Raw genomic sequence first — 21,222 nt, 5'->3', positions numbered from 1 at the left:
GGAAGGCTGCCACTATGGCCAGACATTTGGTGAACACTTGAGGGGCCATGGAGAGGCCAAAGGGAAGGACCGTGAACCGATAATGTTCGCAGTTGACAACAAAGCAGAGGAAGCGTCTGTGAGCCGGATGAATCGCGAAGTGGAAATACGCGTCCTTCATGTCGAGCGCGGCGTACCAGGATCCAGGGAAGGTATAATGGTGCCCAAGGAGACCATGCGGAACTTCAACTTTACCATGAATTTGTTGAGTCTGCACAAGTCCAGGATAGGCCGAAGCCCGCCCTTTCCCTTGAGGATTAGGAATAACAGGAGTAGAACCCCCTGCCCCTTAGCTTCCTTGCAACCTCCTTGATCGCCCTCATGGCAAGGAGTGACTGCACCTCCTGGATAAGCAGTTGCTTGTGAGAGGGGTCCCTGAAGAGGGACAGGGCGGAGAACGAAAATTGGAGAGAGTATCCCCTTTCCACCGTGCGAAGAACCCAAAGGTCTGTGGTTATGAGGGACCAGGCACGGTGAAAACGAGATAAATGATTCAAGAATGGGGTAGGATCCTGAGTGAGGTCGGGTACACCGTCCTCGGGCGTCCCTTCAAAAGTTTTGTTTCGGACCCGCCAAGGGCTTGGAAGGACCTTGGGCCTGGCCAGATTGGTGGTTGGAGGGTTTTCTCCTGCCACCGAGCCCCCGTCTCCTATAGAAGTTCTGCCTCGGCCAAGGAGGAGGGTAGGAGCATTGAGGCTGCAGTTTAAATGTGCCTCATTGCTATCCCTGAAGAGAGGGTCCGAGTGGCAGAGTCCACAGTGTCCAATGAGGCCTGCAAAGCGGTTTGCGCGACTGTTTTACCCTCCTCTACCAGAGCCCCAAACTCTTCTCTGGACTTCAGAGGAACCAGTTCCTTGAACTTCACCATGGAGTTCCAAGAGTTAAAATTGCATCGGCTCAGGAGAGCCTGCTGGTTTGCAATCCGGAGCCGGAGCCCCCCTGAGAAGTGGACTTTGCGCCAAAATAAATCGAGGCTCTTTTGATTTAGGTGCTGGGGCTTGCCGACCATGACGTTCTCTCTCATTCACTGAGGCCACCACCAGCGAACAGGGCTGTGGGTGAGTGTATAGAAGTTATATCCCTTGGAGGGAACGAAATATTTCTGCTCCACCCCCTTAGCAGTTGGGGGAAATGGAGGCAGGTGTTTGCCAGATTGTTCTGGCCGTGGTTCGAATGGTCCGGATAAGTGGTAAGGCCACCCTGGAAGGAGCCTCTGAGGACAAAATGTCAACCACAGGGTCCTCCACCTTGATCACCTCCTCTGCTTGCAGGTTCATGTTCCGCGCCACCCTGTGCAAGAGTTCCTGGTGGGTGCGGAGGTCTATGGGGCGGGGGTAACGGGGCGACAGACACACCAATATAGTAGTCCCCGCCGCAGCCTCATCGGGCGAAGATGTGGAGGATGCCACAGGAGGGAGAGGATCATCCGGGGCCTCTAGCTGAACTGTGCCCCACTGCTCTGGTCCTGAGACCTCAGTGTTCGGGCTGGAAGCTGGAGCAAGAGGAGCTGGCGCCTGTAAGGACGACGCCACCGTCTCCATGCCTCCAGGAGCAGGACAGCTGGCAGAGGCCTCAGGCACTTGCGGCTCGGACAAGGCCAAGCGAGAAGTCCCAGAGGGAGCACCCTGGGCCTGGTGGTACACGCAGGGTGTCCAAAAGGTCCACTGGGTGGACCCTTGAGCGGGCTCCTGTTCTTGTGCCTGCCACTAATCTGCCCCTGAGCCCAGGCGGCCGTGATCAGAGTGGCGGTGGTCTGAGAAGCGTGACCCTGCCTCAGACCGTAGTGAGCGAGAGGTGGAACGCGATGGCCACGGTGGTGCTGAGTGGGTCTGCGCCAAATCATGTTGATGAGATGAAGTTGATCGGTACTGCAAAGCTGGAGATCGGTACTGAGATGGAGAAGAACAGTGCCGCGATGCTGGGGAGTGGTGTCTGGACCTAGATCGGTTCCAGGACCTGGACCGGTGCCTGGATCTGGACCTGGGTCTCGGTCTCAACGACGATGACTGGCATCGGGAGCGGGATCTACTCCTGGATGGCGACTGGCAGACGGAGCAGTGTCGAGATCGGTGCCAGGATTGCGAGCGGTGCCAAGGCTAAACCGACAGTGCCAGCAGGTGAATAAGAGTCAGCTTGCCCCTGGATGGTGCCACAGGGACAGGTGGCAGTGCCTTGGTCTGTCGAGGAGATGCTGATACCGTCAATGCAATCAGATCCCTTGTCGCCACAAAGGTATCTGGTGTAGATGGGAACTGGACTTCAGCCACGCTGTGAATCGGGGAGTCCAGTCGCACCGGGCTCAACGGCTCTGTCCTTGGTTCCGGAGTCAACGGTACCGAGGCCGTCACCTGTGTCCCCGGACGCTCTGCTGTGGAATGAGGTTCTGCAGGTGGATCCGGAAAGGGTGGTGCCTGCTGAGGCGGGCCAGCCTTTGCCGGCTTCCGGTGCCACTTCGGCACTGCTCTCGCTCGCCTGGTCAGGACTGAAGATGTTGGCTGCGGTGCCGGGGAACCTCAGTGCCGCAGCTCTCTATCAGAGTCCGATCGCAGTACCATTCCTGTAGCTGAAGCCAAGGCGCTGCATACCGAAGTGCTCGGCATCGGGTCTTGCCGCACCACTGGAGGCTGAGGACTAAGAGCCGCCTCCATAAGGAGCTGTCTCAAACAAAAGTCCCGCTCCTCCTTCGTTCGGGGACGAAAGCTCTTGCAAATCCTGCACTTCTCTGCCTCGTGAGATTCCCCCAGACACTTCAGGAAAGAGTTGTGGGGGTCACCCGTTGGCATGGGCTTGGAGCAGGACCCGAAGGGTTTAACGCCCAGAGCTTTGGGCATGAGCCCAATCAAGTATGGGGAGGAGGGGAAACCCCCTTCTCCCCCACTAATACAAACTACTATACTATAACTAGAACTACAACTATTAATCTATAACAACAAACTATGAACAAACTGAAAAGGAGTACTTGTGGCACCTTAGAGACTAACTGTAGCTCACGAAAGCTTATGCTCAAATAAATTGGTTAGTCTCTAAGGTGCCACAAGTACTCCTTTTCTTTTTGCGAATACAGACTAACACGGCTGCTACTCTGAAACCTATGAACAAACTGTAGGGTGAACTCTAGGGAGAGTAGCAAAGCCAAGCTCCACAGTTCCAACGACCATCACGGGCGGTAAGAAGGAACTGAGGGGCGCTGGGTCGGCTGGGGTATACAACTAGCACCATGAAGGCGCCACTCCAGCCGACCCACCGGGTGTTGCTAGGGTAAAAATTCTCCGACGGCCGTGCACGCGGCGCACGCACACCAAATTGGAATAGATATGAGCAAGCACTCGAAGAAGAAGTAGGGTCTGAGCCTGTCAGTGTCTCAAACCCCCACTGAAATCAACAGGGACTAAAAGTATTCAGCACCTTGCAGGATTTTATTTGCACTTTTTGGTGCTCTTTGAGAAATGCGAGCTGATCAAGCCATGGGGGAAGTGTCAATTTCAGCAGTGCTAACCAAATTTTAGGCTTGATTCTGATTCTGCAGTTCATTCCACAGCCAAAGAATTAAAACAGTTGCAAAGAACTCTTTAAAAAATGCACATCAGAGCACTTTACTCTAAGACGCATTTTTTAAAAAAAACTTTAAAGGAGTTTCTGAAGCTCAGATCAAACACTGCTGCCTTTGACAAACAATTTTATTTACAATTCCTGAAGCACTTTTTTAATGTAATTTTATTAGGGAGGCATGAGACTAATTATTATGGCTTTTTTATTGTTAAATAATGTAACCTACCTGGCTCTGAACAAAAGCCCTAACCCCCTTCCAACAATGTCACAAAGGATTCTGGGTGCAGCACCCCCAGCACAGAAAGAGCAATATACTGTGTACCTCCTGCTGCTGCACCTCTGCTTGTTAAAACTAGGCCCTGTTATAGGAAGCCCCGTTCTCTAGCACAGCAGATCTAGGCCTAGGATGTGTCCACCAAGATCTCATTCATGTCCAATCTCCCAGGGCTACTAGGGTAGTCATGCAGCACTACCCATTGCAAGTATCTGACAGGGCACAATTTACAGCCACATCTGCTTGCCTTTATCAGAGAGGCCCCACCCACACATAGGGATTTGTGGAGAGCAGCTCAGGAGCCCACTTCTGAGGCACAATGAGCACTGTTTTCATTTGCAGCTTAAACTAAATACAGAATTCTTCACTTTCTGTCTGGTGATGTAACATTGCCATGTGCTGTGAAACAGCTGCTGTGCTCCATATCAGTAGCAGCTGAAGTGACTCCTGTAGTCACACGTGAAGGGCACGGCATAAAGGCAAGATGTTTGTTATTTTACTGCTATGCTGCTGCTGCTATTATGAACATGTATACCACCACCACAGGATTCAGCATACAACAAAACCAGATTGCTCACAAGATAATTATGACAATCTCTCATAAAAAAATTAAAAAGTTAATAAAAAAGTAATATATATAAATTGGGGGACGCTGGTAACACAGCAGCTTGTTTGTTAAAAACTCCATGCCCCAATTATTGGCCTCCCTTATGGATATCTTGCTTGGCATGGGAAGAAGTATTTAGAAATGGCTGACAGATTATGTGGTGGCATTCACCCTACAAACACTAACATCTTAGCCCATTACAGTTTGCAACTTCAGCTTATGGGAAAAAATAAATGGCTCCCTCCTGGCTGTTACAGAGAAACTGTATTTAAGTACTAAATGAACGGATGGAGCTACAGTACATAATGTATGTGCAGCAAAAATATTCTGGTTGCATTAGTCACACTTATTAAAACTGTTTAATTCCTGACATATGCATAATGATCCACTGGCAATGATAAAAAGGCAGCTTAAAATACTACCTTCCATAAATACTGCAATCTTTCCCACAATTCTTCTGCTCCACTCAGCTTACTGTCATGCCTTCTGAAATTTAGATGGTTACTGTAAATCTTGCTCAGCTCAGAAACATCGATTTTGCCTTCAAACAAAATAAAAAGCACAAGATTTTTTCATTGCATTTTAGACTTTGTATTTTCAAATTCTTGTTATGGCCTACATGTTCATCTGGGTCTCAGTCTAGACCTTCTTTATTTGTGAGCAAAATTACATCCATTTTTTTTACATCAGCAATCAACTGCGCCCACAGAAAAGGGAGCAGGTTTCTGAAAATTTATCATATGACACACACCCACATATCATGCCTCATCCTGTGCCAACTGAGAGCAGTTGCCATAGACTTCAATGGAAGCAAGAGGAGGTCAAGCAAATACATTGTGTGTATTTTCAATATTAAAATGCTTTTAATTACTATTATTCAATTACAGAGAGTTTAAGGGTATCAAATAAATGCTATAGAGGAATGCAATGGAGAACAAATGAGAGCCAGGTAGATTTGCTGCAGAACAGAGCTATAGCTTACGGTGATGGCTTAATACCATGGGTCACATCAGAGCACAACGCTATAAAATAAGTAATAGTGCATGAACCAGCTACTACTGTTTTGGGGTAAAGTTTCAGTAAAGAAGAAAAGACAACAAATTTAGCTTCTAAACCAAACAGAAAAGGCACACAGCAGCATCTGCACTGAAGAGCACTTGTTAAACATTACTTCATTTACCATGCAGTGTGAAAGGCAAAGTTTCTATCAGCACAAGTTCATCAGGGATTGCATAGGTTGGGAGATGTTTCTGGAGTTCCTTAAGAGTATCTCTTGCTAAGTTGTCTTTAGGTACAACAAACAAGATTAACTTTTCCTGTTGATACCATGTCACTGCACAGGCTTCCACATGACAAAGACCTTCAGCAGCCTGCAATACAAGAACATTAGCCTTATTTGTGCTGAAGTGCAGGTAAAAAGCACCATCAATAAATAAGAAATTGTTGTGAAGTTTATATTTTGACACCGGCAGCTACTGAATTTGTTGCTTCACAAACGTCATGAAGTCCCCCTTGCCCATCCCCTTGTTTTTATTTTTGTTTAATTTAAATACGGATTTAGCTCTCACAAAAAGTGTCAGAATGGCAGCACTGAAGAATGAATGTATTTAATCCCACAGTGCAACCACAGCACAGGCAGCAGCAGTACAAACTTCTCCATGACCCACGCCCCTGTACCTCAGGAATGACCTGGAAGAGGTACATATAGGAGTGGGAACACAATTTACTCTCCATATTCATTCTATGGTTAGCATTTCTGCTGAGACTACCGACAAAGAGGCCAAATATAATCCCAGTTTTATCATGGGAACACCTCCCCTCTAGAACAGGACTGACACCATCACTGTACACCAATCAAATCTGAACAACCTTTGTTACCCTACCTGGTTTGGATTTTATCCATCCCTTGTATGGTGACCAGAGAGCAAGTGTGAAAAATCTGGGTTAGACTAAAGATAAAATATCATCTTTGAATATGAATGTCATTGTATGTGTTCGAATACCGAGTCAGATACCTAACATCGGATGCACTGATGTGAACTGAGGGCACAATCTGGAACATCCTTGAGGATGAGCTTTCTGGGTTAGACGGACAGAAATGGCTCCTACTGAAAAGATTAAGGAATGGACTCAGTGGGACAAATTCTGTCTTCACTTACATTTGTATCATCCAATTGAATGCAATTAAATTGAACCAGCTGTAACTAAGGGTAGACTTTGGTCCAATCATTTCATTTTTCTGTGCCTCATCTTATTGGACGAAGTTTTAAATTTTTTCTGTAGACACATACTTCTGATCACCTTATGAAAAACAAGAGCAACTAAAGCATACCTTCATTCAGCCACAAACATCCTCTTGTCCCCAGAGATGCAACATTAATTTAGACATAAATACGATGCCCTATGGGACAGTAAGGAGCTACTTGTGCATTCAATGCAGTTACAATCCTAGTTCTACAGAAGGCTCTGTTTCCACAGTCATTTCCATTGGGTAACAGTAGGGAGAACTTGGATCATTGCTATCCAGCATTAAGAATACTGTACATCTCTCTGCCTCACTGACTTTCCTAGCCAAACACAGCCCTGATGTAATAACACTGATTGCAACTGAGTTGTGCCTGCTAACAAGACAGCTTGGATTTGATCCTCTTCCTTTTCCCAAACTTCATATCCCTTCTTCTCCTTCTCCCTTCATCTGTTAATCTCTCTCTGCTGATATTTGACTCATTACAGATCTAATTGCAATCAACATTTAGTACTCATATAGTGTCTTTTGCCCAAGCTTCTCAGTGCTTTAGAAATATTAATCAATCCTCAGAGTACTTGGCTGAGGTAAGAACTTATTGTACCCATTTACAGATGGGTAAACTGAGATAAAGAGGGGTCACATGATTTTCCCAGACCACTTAAATTAGGAACAGAATTTAAGAGTCTTGATGCCCACCCTTGTGCTCTAAACACTATACTATCCTTTTCAATGGCACACGTTGGTATTCTTCAGTTGTCAAATTCTTTATACTTAGTTTTGAGATTTAGTTTGCATAAAATAAACTATAAACAAAGGCCAGATTTTCAAAAGAGCTCAGCATCTGGCAGCATTCCTGAGAACAATGGGAGCTGACTTTGAAAAATCTGCACCCAAAGTTTGATTCAACTACATTAATTCTTGCACTTTTTTGCTGATGAACAAGTCACTGTAGCTTTCCGTCCATAATGTTCCACATTGCATAAGCTCTGAGCACTACACATCATATTACCTGCTGTACACATTCAATATTAAGACGTTTGCCATGACGTTTAATCTGACTGTCCTTCCGTCCTAAGAAAAACATCTCTGCATCCTTCACTCTCACAAAGTCCCCTGTTTCTCTCATTGTGTTCAACGGGACAATTACTTCATCATCAAGGAAGCAGACTCGTTCTTTACCACCTATGCAAAAGAATGTAATATTATAGCTTATAACTACAAAATTATGAAGGGCCTACCTCATATTTCAGAATGTTACAAGTATTAAAATAACTTGGCAAAGAGCTGTTAACATTTGGCATACATAAAAGCACTAATGATTGGAACTAAACTTCTGAAAGCAGAAATATCAGTGGGGCTCTATCCTACAATTAATTTAACTGATACAGTCAAATAACTTCTATTTATACTGAGCAAAATGGAAGCAGAAAACAAATCATTAAAATAAACTGGCTGTGTGTGTAAAATAATAGTAATTTCCTGCCTGTTAATCTGATTTCTCAATTCAGTTTATATTGCTAGGTATGTGGTCCCCATCAAGGTGGTATCTGCTAATTTAGATGCCCCACCCTGTTTCAGGCTGTAATGAGAGAACTTGAACCATTTCTCTGAATGTTGTGATGCAGTCTTTTTAGGATTTATGGCATTTTTATTCCCTGAGCATTTTCTAATTGAGAAGGATCAGCCACCATGTGTTGCTAGGAGGGTTTACATCCACCAAGTGTGCTGGCACAGAGGGCCTATGGAGAATAGATTGATTCTTTCGCCACTGAAGAGCACATGACACTACTGAAGGTAGTTTTAAACTGAAAAGTTACAAGCAGTGGCTTTTAGATGTTAATATCTAAATGTATGAAACAATAATTCTGGCAGCCCTTTAAAGAACTTTGACAGGGTTTTATCACAAAAATCAGTATCCAGCCAGGTAAATTGTTTAAATACTGTATAAAATTTAAAAAGAACACTGCTAGAGAAAAACATCAGATTTCACTTCTGTATTTCAGAGTGTTTTGTTATACAGGCTGTGGCACTTTAGAAAACAAAATGCACAGAGATTAAAACATTAAGATTTTTTTGAAACTAAAATATTAAGAGAAATAAATATAAGATAACCTATGAAAACTTGTCCCTCTCCATCTAGAACTGCAGAACCAGTGGCATCTCTGACTTCAACTGTTGTTCCAAGCAATGGTGATCCCAGTGGTACAGGCGAATCAAATCTAAACATTTAAAAAAAAAAAATGTAAAAGTAAAAATATTTTCCTTCAGATAGCAGACAAAACAAAAAATTCAAAATGCAGGCCAACCACAGACATTGCAGAGGTCTGTGGGTATGTCTACGCTGCAAACATGCTACCCCAGGCTACACTCCTATTTTTAGGACTCCATGCATCTGAAGAAGTGTGTTTTTTACCCACGAAAACTTATGCCCAAATATATCTGTTAGTCTTTAAGGTGCCACCAGACTCCTTGTTGTTTTTGTGGATACAGACTAACATGGCTACCCCCTGAAACTTGACTCCTATTTTCAGTGCATCAGCTCAAGCAGAGCTAGTGCATGTCAGTGTACCCAGGCGGTAAAGCATACACTGAACTGCAGTACAGATATACCCCATGTGAAGTGAGATTTGTGGGGCGCCATCCAGCTTCCTCCTCATCACGTTCCCCACTTAGCAGTTCCTCCACCAACTCCCACTATTCGGGCTGTGGCAACTCCTCCCAATTTCCTGTCTGCAACTCTGGTCCACCAATGAATTCCCTACCTCTTGCTGGTTAACTGGAAAAGAAGCACCTTTGTGAAGTGAAGCACTCTGTGAAGTGCACCTTTGCCCCCAACAACAACCTCTCACCTCCTTTCCTATCCCACTCTGTTGCAGCAATTTGAAAATTGTTGGGTGGGTTCGAAGTTGACATAGGTGTTACAAGCAGATGGGGAAAAGACCTCTTTGTTAAAGAGTTAACACACCCACGCTTGGAACTGAAAGAAAGACTTTATTTTTCTTGTTTTTACTTTAGGACTATAATCTTATTTAAAAAAATGCCAAGTCTTCTATATACACTACAAAGCAGCAACAAAGGACACTCCCCCCACCCACAGACACAGAGACATAAATCCACCCCTCCAGCAAATCACCTTTAAAACCCTGAGGCTACACTCATAGCTGTGTCTAGCATAAGCAAAACATGGAGAGGAGGAAGCCTAAGGAGTCAGCTGCAGCTCTCTGAGCAGAGTGAGGCCCAAGAACCAGAAGTTATAAAAATATTCCCAATTTACTGGCACCTCTGTAAGTAGAAATTAAAAGTAGCACAGCTACCTCTGGAGCGCAGCAGCCAGGCTGAAAGAAAAACAGCATTTCACTTGGAAGTTCAGCTATTGGGGAAATGTTGACAGCTGGACTTCCAAGAGAAGCCACCATATCATTTCTGCTGCCAGTTATAAATTTCTTCAGACTAGAACCCCAAGTAGGCAACAGAAATATGAGCAAATTTGTTTACAGAAGTTATGTTTTTCTTTTCACAAATGAGAATTTACTTTTATATAAATAACTGCCTAATAAAAAGCCATATTGCAACACCAGATTTTGAAATCAGCTCTTTACTGATTTCACTGGGAGTTTTGCATAAAAAAGTATGGCACTTTAAGACCAATCACCACCATTTGTTATTGAGGATCCAATTATATCAATATCAGATTAATAAGGGATATCATTTGTGCAAAAGAAGACGCTTGTTTGTATTCAGCAGACTTCAGAAAATACATCTAGCACAGGTTACACATGTAACTAAGGATGCCAGGCAATGAGTTTGCTACCCCATTTTCGGGGCCACTGTATTAAATTAATTGTTTATGTATGATTGTGTTCTATTCCAGGGGGGAAGAATTACCACCACTCGTACAAGAACTAAAAACAGTGGGAGGTAATTAAGGTGCGTCACTAAGATTAAACACCACAAACTAGTTACCAACCCCTGCAGTGATTTGCTTATACTGGTTTAAGATGGGTTTTCCAGGAACTGAAGACAAAGAAGGGGCTTTTGGCTCCTTGAGGTTGAACTGACACAGGGCCTTCTTTCTGATTCAACAAATAGACAGGACCTTGCAGAAAGCATAGAAAGACTTGTGCCGACTAGGGCCCCATGAGACTGACATGTCTTCTGATATCCAAAGAGGATGGAGCTCAGCTGTTCTCAGTGGTGGCAGATGACAAAACAAGGAGCAATGGTCTCAAGTTACAGTGGGGGAGGTCTAGATGGGATATTAGGAAACACTATTTCGCTAGGAGGGTGGTGAAGCACTGGAATGGGTTACCTAGGGAGGTGGTGGAATCTCCATCTTTAGAGGTTTTTAAGGCCTAGCTTGACAAAGCCTTGGCTGGGATGATTTATTTGGTGGTGGTCCTGCTTTGACCAGGGGATTGGACTAGATGACCTCCTGAAGTTTCTTCCAACCCTAATATTCTATGTTTAATGTGTTTAAATCTCATGATTGTTTTTATTATGTTTTCTCTGTAATGCTTTTACCTTAATGTGCTTATTTAGACAAAGATGCATGGTAATTTGTAACTGATAGCAGCACACTGTTCATAGCCCTCAGAAAGAGAGCAAAGCACAGGCATTTGTCTTTAGGCAGACTGGCTTGCTAGAGATATCACAGTGTAAGGCATGGATCTGTGGAGACTTAAAATCCCAATCACAAGGGTAAGACTCAGGGCTCCATCCAAGACAGGTAATAGCTGAGAGCTGGAAACCTTAAGTGAATACCCTCAAGGGACCACAGAGGGGAACTACAGGGGCACTTAATTTGAAAGTGTGAGCATGGCTACATATTTCAGAAAGCAAAATGAAAACTTCTGAGGGTCAGGAGCATCATGCAGCGCTTAAACATTTCCACAGCTCTTCCGGGAATTTCTAAACCCTCTGTAATTAGTAAGTTACCTGACCACAAACACCAGGAATTATATGAAACTAGTAGAAAGCATTGACAGAATGGTTAAAAAAAGTATCATGCCAAAGAGACCAAGAAAACCATTAGCAATTCATCATACATTGCGCTGAGGAGAGGATGGAAGCTAATTATAGTATTTACTTATTTTTACTGCTGGGTTCTGTACTGTAACAATATCAGCTGGACTACCCTGTTCATATATATATATATATATATATATATAAAGTTAACATGACCTCTGTTAAACTTCTTCCAGCATAAACAGCCTTCTCATTATTGAGAAAACCATGTGACCAGTGGACAGTGCACTAGCCCATGAAACAGGAAACCTGGTTCTATTCCCAGCTCTTCTTCTGAGGATATGTCTACACTGCAATTAGACACCCTCGGCTGGCCTGTACCAACTGACTGGGGCTCGGACTGTGTAACTGCGGTGCAGACATTCTGGCTCAGGCTGCACCCCAACCTCTAGGACCCTCCCCCTTCGCAGGGTCCTAGAGCCTGGGCTCCAGCCCAAGACTGGACATCTACACTGCAATTAAACAGCCCCACAAGCCTCAGTCAGCTGGCACTGGCCTGCTGTAGGTTTTTAACTGCAGTGTAGACATACCCTGAGTTACTTCAGAAAATCAGTTAAGATCAATTTCTATTGCCCTTACTCATGGAATAATTTCAATGGAACTATCTGCTGAACAGTAAGGTATGCCATAATGAAAGGATGGGTGGAATAAATAACGCCTACGTGCCTCAGTTTCCCATCTATAAAATGGAGATAACAATGCTTCTCTGCTTAGCAGGGCACTCTGAAGTGAATGAAAAAGCACTATATGTGCGCTAAGTATTGTTACTACATCTATTATTGGATTTTCAGGTCAACTTCTTACAATAATCTTGTTAAGAAACCACAGTGAAAACATAAAACATTTTGAAATTGATAAAGCCAAGCACCATTACTCTTTTTAAACCTATGTTCCATCAGCAGTTATCCTTCCACATATGCAACTTCCAGCAAAGTGAATGGGGATTCTGCCTCCAAAGGGCTTGCAATGTTGGGCCCTTAATACTTGATCATTGACAATTTCACACTTTGTGTGCACCAAAGCAGCAAGCAAAACAGTGAAATTTCTCACCGAAGATCAGAGCTAAGAACTTCTTCAGGAATCCTGTAGCAAGTGGCCCAGCTTGACACTTCTGTAATGCCATAGAGATTAAAAACATGTGTTTTGTTTTCCCTGCTCTTCCAGCTTCTCAAGACATTCAGTGCAGGAAATGCTTCTCCACCGAGGGCTAAAACACGGAGTGAAGTGCTGGCAGACAACACTGTTGACTTAATAAGTTGAGCTCCAAATCGTCTGAGAAATGTTGGTGTTGCCTGAGCAATGTTTAAAAAAAAAAAAAAAAAAGAGCACGTCACACACAAGGATATTTATGCTCTTACAGGTTATGGAAAACTGCGGGCCTACAAACACACAATAAGGTGTTTCCCAAATGCAACGAAAAGCCAAACGGATTCATGATTACAATAACGTCCATCATCAAAGTACTGAACAGATCTGCTAATGATCTGAGTGGTGAGGAAGAATGTTTGTAAGAAAAGGAAGATTATCTTCAGTGGAATTTTACAGGTGTAGACTGTTATCCAGTCAAAAGGAGTTCTTCAAAATGGTCTTATCCGCAGGTCAAACAGCAGCTGATTGTTGATCCACATGATACAGGCCCTGATTTTGCTTTGGGATTCATTAATACAAACCCCTTCATCAACAGGGAGTCCCACTGCATTGACATGGAATTCTGCGTAGGAGCAAGGATCACACTAATTTATTCTAATGTAGGATCAGGGCCATACAGTGCAACTTATATCTAAAAAGAAATTACTCACTTTGTGCGGTAACAGTGGCTCTTTGAGATGTATGTCCCCATGGGTGCACCACTGTATGTGTGTCTGCATCCCTCCGCTGATCTGAGAATTTTGGTAGCAGTGTCCGTTTTGCATGCACATGCACTGCCTCCCCCTCATGCTCTGCCACGAGGCTAACCAGTGCTGTGCAGGCAAACCCTCCTCAGTTACTTCTCTACCACAGAGGTTTATTATGAGAACGCCAAAGTACAGGGGAGGGGGGGTGGGTCGTCTGTCCGGGCCACGTGGGAGCCATCAGTATCATGTTTGCTTTCTCTCTTTTTATTTTCAAACAGGACTTTTAGCAATAGAGGGAATAGGGGAAGACATAAAGAAGGCCCTAGTGCCATAAGAAGAGGAGAGCGTCTCCCATGGAGTCCGGGCCGATGTGCACTCTGGAGCAGTACCGTGGACATTTTTTGTTCTGGTAAGTAACCAACAAATCTATTATCAGCACCCCCGCCCCCACCATCAAAATATGTCTCAGAGTATCACTGAGTCTATCTCCCATTCGTGGCTGTGTGGGAATTTGTGACTGAGACTGTCCACTGTCGTGTTGTGCATTCCCAGTAGGTAGGCCATCAATATGGTAACATTGTGGAAAATGTACCAGTTCCATAGCTTTAGTGCTTCCCTACAAAGGTAGGGTGATCTGGCACCTCCTTGATGGTTTATGTAATACATGCACACTATATTGTTTGTCATGACCTGTATGCGTGTACCTCTGATCAGTGGAAGGAAGCATAGGCGCTGACTCCGTGGGTGCTCCGGGAATGGAGCACCCATGGGGAAAAAAAAAAAAGGGGGTGCTCAGCTCCCACTGGGATGACCAGCTGTTAGTGGCCAGGGATGAGCTGTTTCATATGGGTAGCCTGCGCACAGCTGCAATCAGCTGTTTGTCAGGCAGGCTCAGATCAACTGTTTCATGCCTCCCTAGTCCGGTGAGTGAGTAAGTCTCTCTCTCACACACACACACAAAAGCCTTAGGGTTGGGGGGGGCAGGAGAGCTGGGCTATCAGCAGCAATGCAGACAGCCCCTGCTCACCTGGGGACGCCCCATACCTCTTGGGCTGGTGGTCATGGCATCCACCTGCATGGTTGCTCCCTCCCAGCCAGGCTCGACTCCGGCCACAGCAGGCATCAGGTGACCCAAGGGAGCCCAACTAGGCTAGGGCTGGATACAGTGGCGGATTTGAGGGAAGAGAAGCCCCAGGCCCTGTCAGAAGCCACACAGGGCAGGCGGGAGAAGCCCCGGACCCCAGCAGGAGCCGCGTGCGGCAGGAGCCCCAGACCCTGGCAGAAGACGTGGGGCTGAAGCCCCCAGCTCAAGAGCCCCAGCCGCCCTAGTGGCAGAAGCTGCAGGACTGAAGTGCCGACCCCACCCCGTGCGGAGCTGGCCTGAGCCCCTCTCGCTGCCATCCCCCCACGCAGAGCTACTCTCTCTCAGGCTGTGGAAAAATTCAGTCCAAATCTACCCACCTTAATATCTCCATTTCCCACAGCCATGAATGGATTTAGCCTAGGAGGCAGGGTCAGCATTAGCCCCATTTGTCAGGTGGGATCTAGGGCACACAAAGGTGTAGTGACTTTCCCAAGGCTAAGCAGAGAGTCTGTGGCAGAGCAGAACACCTGAGCCCCAGGCCTGTGCCTTAACCACTAGACAACCCTTCCTACCCGAGAAGGGGGAACCTCCTCTGCTGCTTTGAGTGCATGGGTGGGGACTAGACAGAACCACCAGCAGGTGGAGAGCAGAAAGAGATAGGAAAAGGGACATGGATAGGAAGCAAGAAGGGGAGCAAGGACTTAGAGAAGAAACAAGAGAGAAGGAAAGAGGCAGGGAAAGCAGTAGGAAGGGAGAGGAGAAAGACTCCCCACTGCTTGTCCCTCCCATCCACCTTCTTCCCACAGGCATCAGTGTCCCTCAGCTCCCAAACAGGCCCTAAACAGGTGTGAAGCACAGAGCGAACGTAATGTCTTTAATCTGGGATATTAGTGAAGACAGCTTGTATCTGAGCATCATGATTTTAATATATTGTAATTCATGATAATGTAATGATATAATTCATTACTATTTTAATAATAATCATCATTGGTATCTTAATGTAGACACATTCAATAACTAGAATATGAAAAAATATATAAATATGCTGAAAATTGCCAGTTTTGGGGGGGAAGCTGAGCCCCCCCAAACACTCAAACCTCACCCTTAAGGCAGAAGGGGGCAGAAAGGAATAAGCAGTGGGCAGGATGCACTCAGGGGAGGGCAGAATGAGGGCAGGAAGAGGTGGACTGGGGCAGGTCTTGGGGGAAGGAAGTGAAGTTGGCGTGGGGCACCCACCGGCAAACCAAAAGTCATCACCTATGGAAGGAAGTGAGGACATGTGTTCCTGACTGTTCTGAGTTTGAGATATTGATGTGAAGACATATCTTGGATGGAGACCATTTGCCCTGCACTGTGAGATTGTTGAGATTACCCCATCCTATGAGGGATGCATCAGCGGTAAGAAGTAGTGATGAGAGAGGCTGAGCAAACAGGATTCCCGTGTAGGCATTTGCTGGGTCTTTCCACCCGATCTGGCTGACAACTGTGCCCTGGGAGGGCTGCCAAGAAGGACACACCAACTAAGAGTACCATGATGCACCCGTTAGAGTGTTAGGTAAGGCAGTGTCTCTGGGGAGGAAGCCTTGGTGCTACAGCCCCGTACCAGGGCCATGAGAAAGAACTAGACACTGTATACCCCTGAAAGGGGCACAGAGCATGTGACTCAGCCAGAGAGCTGAGTCACTGAAGACCCACCAAAAGAACCACTGGCCAGGGTGGGGAGGGGGGAGAATGAGAGGGGGTGCGCTAGCAAGAGGTTTGTGCCACCATGTTGTAAGAACTGAAAGAAAAGCAGACTCCGACCTAACCAGAAAGGGGGCACCCACGAGAGGTGGGTACTGCCCCGTTCAAAACTGAGTGAATGCAGGCACATATCTGCCAGAGAGGGGGCGCTTGTGAGAGACAGATTTATTATGGTACCAGAAGTGAGATCTTCGTACTGACCCTGATCTACAAGGATGCCACCCCATTACAGGCGCTTCCAGTCTCAGTCATAGGGGGTGGATTTCAGGTGATGATGGCCTCTTGAGTTCACCACGTCCACAATGATCAAATTAGGGGGTGGGTGGGAGAAGAAAAAAATCAGTGTCTTTTGCTGGCATGTAATTTTTTTTTAATCAGGCCACTTGCATGTTGGTGGGACCAATACAGGGATCTGCCATATGAGTTTGGCAAGCTCCAAGAGAGCCTCATTAATAGGGAGGGCTACTCCGGAAGAAGCAGAGGAGTGTAAAATGTCTAATAGTTTATGATGTATCTTGGTCATCTTTTGTAATGGTAGTTTTAATGCATCTGTCACCCTCTCAGCTGGCTCCTGGAAAAGCTTGAAGTCATCTGCCAATGACAATGGAGGGGGCATCACTGTCTCGTCTGGTGATGACTAGGAGAAGTTAGTCTGGGACGTAGCCTCCTCCTCGACTTCAGACTCTTGTTCCTTTCTTAACTGTTCAGGGGACTCGGATGTCCTCGATGCAGCAGTTGAAGGAGGGTGTCTTGTTGGCTCCTGATTGGCCCAAGCTAGAGCCATGGTGTCTATGTGCTTGCCAAGGGTCCAATTAAAGCCACTGAGAGGGTGGGAAGGGTCCTGGAGGTGGGTACCATGGCTCCCCATACCCAGGGGCCTGAGGGGTGGTACAGTTGAGGTCCATACTGGAAAGGGGTACAGTAGGGAGGATAAGAGGACCAATAGGAGACTGTCTTTTTGGTCACTGACTCAGCACTTGAAAATGGGGGTGCATTGCATGATGTCTCTGGCAAGCCTGGAGCTCTGGGTGAACTCAGTACTGTGATCCCTGTAGCAAGTATAGGTGAGTCCAGTCCATCAGACACTGAAAGGTCTGTCATGTACCAGAAGTCCAGCAATTTCATAGGCATTGGTACTGGTAGTGATTGGAGGCGCCAAAATGTCTGCACCAAAGGAGCTGGTAATTCAGTCACGATTGAGCAGATCACTGGTTTCTGGCATGCAACCAGTGCGGACATCTGCATACCAACTCAGATGTCCGCAGTGAAGGAACCTTCCCCAGGGAAGTTCTCTTGTTTTCTCACGCCCTGTTGGTACCGATGATTCCTTCCCTGTGCCCATCAGGTCCTTAGGCAACTCAACACGTTCTGGGGGGGGGGGGGGTGTTGTGCGAGCTCTGGGTACCGGATTTAGATAGCTTCAATGCTGTCGGTACCGATGATACTGAACAAGCCAGAGATCATTTTAGTCTTCGTCAGGGCTTGCTGTGGAGACTTACAGCCCTTTCATTAGAAACCTTGTGTGAGTGGCTCATAGTTGTTTTCTTAGGCTCACCTCAGAGGGTTGCACTGAGGATTCCTGATGTCCAGAGTCTTGGCGTGGCAAGGATGGTGGTTGGAGGGCCGCTTCCATTAGGAGAAGCTTAAGTCTCTGTTCTCTATCCTTTCTGGATCTGGGTTTCAATTGTTGGCATAAACCATACTTCTTGGGTATGTGCTTCTCTCTCAAGCAGTTGACACACTGAGAATGACCATCACTCACTGGGATAGATTCTTTGCAACTGAGACACTTCTTAAAGCCTGGTGAACCGGGCATACCCTGTGTCCAGGGAGGTCCCTAGGTGGGGTGAGGTCGATGAAAAACAAAGTTTTTTTATTATTAAATAAAAGATAAAGGAGCAAAAAAGGGAGCTAAAGTAGAGAACCAATTAGCAATTCTATAGAAGATGGCAGAGCATGGCGGGATGGGAGGTGCATGCATGGGCTGAATGGACAATGCTATTAAATTATCTGATCAGCAGCCAAGACAAGGCAAGGAATGAGTTATAATTGGCAAGAAATGTCAGAGACAAGAGGTTCTACAAATATGTCAGACAAAAAAAAAAAAAAAATCAGGGATGGCGTGGGCCCACTGCTCAATGTAGAAGGTGAGTTGGTAACAGAAAATAAGAAAGTGGAGTTGCTTGATGCCTACTTTGCTGCAGTCTTCTTACAAAAAATAACGTGACTGACCTACAAGCGAAGTTACAGACAATAAAGGGGAAGAGATGCGGATTGGGATAAGTAAGGAACACGTCAGATCTTCTGACTAATTTGAATTAATTTAAGTCAGCAGGGCCTGATGCTATTCACCCAAAGGTGCTCAAGGAATTAGCTGAAGAAAGCCAGTGCCACTGCCGATAATATTTGCGAACTCATGAATGACAGGAGAGCTCCCAAAAAGACTGGAGAAGGGCTAACATAGTGCCCATCTTTAAAAAGGGGAAAAAGGAGGAGCCGGGGAACTACAGTCCTGTCAGCCTGACCTTCATACATGGGACACTACTAGAGCAATGTATAAAATACTCCATTTGCAAATACCTGGAGGATGAAGAGGTGATCACTAGCAGCCAGCATATATTTACCAAGAACAAATCATGCTAAACCGGCTTGATTTCCTTCTTTGACAAGGTAACCGGTTTGGTGGATAGGGGAAATGCAATGAACATAATATACCTGGATTTTAGCAAGGCTTTTGACATAGTCCTACATGACTGTCTCATAAGTAAGCTGGAGAAATGTGGACTTGGTAGTTTTACCATGAAGTGGATACATAATTGCAAACAAAGAGTAGCTATTAATGGAATGAGGTCAGACTGGAAGGAGGTCTCAAGTGGGGTTCCACAGGGATGTGTTTTGGGTCTGGTGTGATTTAACATCTTTATTAACGACCTGGATGTTGGAATAGAGAGCATACTAATCGAATCTGGAGATGACACAAAGCTAAGATGGGTTGCAAACATTTTGGAGGATAGAACTAAAATTCAAAGGGATCTTGATAAATTGAAGAACTGGGCTATAGACAACAAAATGAAGTTTAATAAAGACAAATGTAAGGACTACACTTCGGGGGATAAAATAAACATATACAAATGCAGAATGGGGGAATAACTGGCTTGGCAGCAGCACTGCTAAGAAGGATCTGGGAGTTGTGGTGGATCACAACCTCAACAAGGAACAATGTGATGCGGTTGCAAAAAAAAAAAAAAAAAAAGCAATTCTGGGTTGCATTAAAAGAGGCATAGCATGCAAGTCACTGGAGGTGATGGTACCACTCTACTCAGCGCTGGTTAGGCCTCAGCTACAGTAATGTGTCCAATTTTTGTCACTGTTGTATAGAAAGGATGCAGAGCAACAAAGATGATCAAATGGATGGGATGCAAGCCATATGAACTAAGGCTGAAGGAACTCGATATGTTTAGTTTGGAACAGAGGAGATAAAGAGGGGGACAAATCCTGCATCTTGGAAGGGGTTTAGACTAGATGACCCTTGCAAGTCCCATTTAACCCTATGGTTCTATGAAAATCAGAGCCTTCTATTTAATAATCAGCACTCAGACCATTCAAAACTTTGATGGCTCCTAAATGGCAATGTTTAAGGGAAGGACAAGCATTAATTTTTCCACAAGTTTTTTTATGGCTTTGCTCAAGTCTGTCCAGAAAAGGTCAGGTTTCAGAGTAGCAGCTATGTTAGTCTGTATTCGCAAAAAGGAGTACTTGTGGCACCTTAGAGACTAACAAATATATTTGAGCATAAGCTTTTGCGAGTTACAGCTCACTTCATTGGATGCATTCAGTGAAAATACAGCGGGAAGATTTATATACATAGAGAACATGAAACAATGGGTGTTACCATACACATTGTAATGAGAGTGATCACTTAAGGTGAGCTATTAAGCAGGAGAGCGGGGGGAGAAAGGGGGGAACCTTTTGTAGTGATATTCAAGGTGGGCCATTTCCAGCAGTTGACAAGAACGTCTGAGGAACAGGGGTGAGGGGGGGAGAATAAACATGGGGAAATAGTTTTACTTTGTGTAATGACACATCCACTCCCAGTCTTTATTCAAGCCTAAGTTAATTGTATCCAGTTTGCAAATTAATTCCAATTCAGCAGTCTCTCGCTGGAGTCTGTTTTTGAAGAGTTTTTGTTGAAGAACTGCAACTTTTAGGTCTGTAATCGAGTGACCAAAGAGATTGAAGTGTTCTCCGACTGGTTTTTGAATGTTATAATTCTTGACATCTGATTTGTGTCCAGTTATTCTTTTACGTAGAGACTGTCCAGTTTGACCAATGTCAGTGGGGCATTGCTGGCACATATCACATTGGTAGATGTGCAGGTGAACGAGCCTCTGATAGTGTGGCTGATGTGATTAGGCCCTATGATGGTGTCCCCTGAATAGATATGTGGACACAGTTGGCCATGGGCTTTGTTGCAAGGATAGGTTCCTGGGTTAGTGATTCTGTTGTGTGGTATGTGGTTGCTGATGAGTATTTGCTTCAGGTTGGGGGGCTGTCTGTAAGCAAGGACTGGCCTGTCTCCCAAGAATGCCACTAGCCATCACCCTCAGCCCCCAACCAAAACCTCTTCAAGGCATCATCAAGGATGGGTCAGAATCCTCATAGGGACAGCAGCGTTGAAGTTTGAGAAACACTATCACAGAAATTAATCATCAATTAAGCCCTAGAGTGTCACTTATTTCATTAAGGGCCCTTCCCTTTACTGATCAAGATAGTGATTAAACTCAAGGAAATGCAAATTAAAAGCTTCTTATCAAAATG

General features: G+C 45.3%; 1 protein-coding gene across 8 annotated transcripts in view; it reads right to left on the bottom strand.

The window, feature by feature from the left end:
- The window catches only part of AASDH (aminoadipate-semialdehyde dehydrogenase), a 52,641-nt gene that overhangs the window by 19,676 nt on the left and 11,743 nt on the right, over positions 1 to 21,222 (bottom strand). For all 8 annotated transcript variants that reach the window (XM_043546185.1, XM_043546184.1, XM_043546186.1 and 5 more), the window contains 5 exons: positions 12,793 to 13,034; positions 8,830 to 8,936; positions 7,727 to 7,899; positions 5,650 to 5,839; positions 4,892 to 5,010 (listed from right to left, as the gene is read on the bottom strand). In XM_043546185.1, coding sequence (XP_043402120.1) covers positions 4,892 to 5,010; positions 5,650 to 5,839; positions 7,727 to 7,899; positions 8,830 to 8,936; positions 12,793 to 13,034 — 831 coding nt within the window. The remainder of the gene's footprint in view (positions 1 to 4,891; positions 5,011 to 5,649; positions 5,840 to 7,726; positions 7,900 to 8,829; positions 8,937 to 12,792; positions 13,035 to 21,222) is intronic.

This window comes from Chelonia mydas, chromosome 4 (assembly GCF_015237465.2).
Source record: "Chelonia mydas isolate rCheMyd1 chromosome 4, rCheMyd1.pri.v2, whole genome shotgun sequence".
NCBI classification, from domain to species: Eukaryota; Metazoa; Chordata; order Testudines; family Cheloniidae; genus Chelonia; species Chelonia mydas.
Note: the sequence above shows the minus strand (reverse complement) of the source record. Positions and strands in the feature narration are given on the sequence as shown.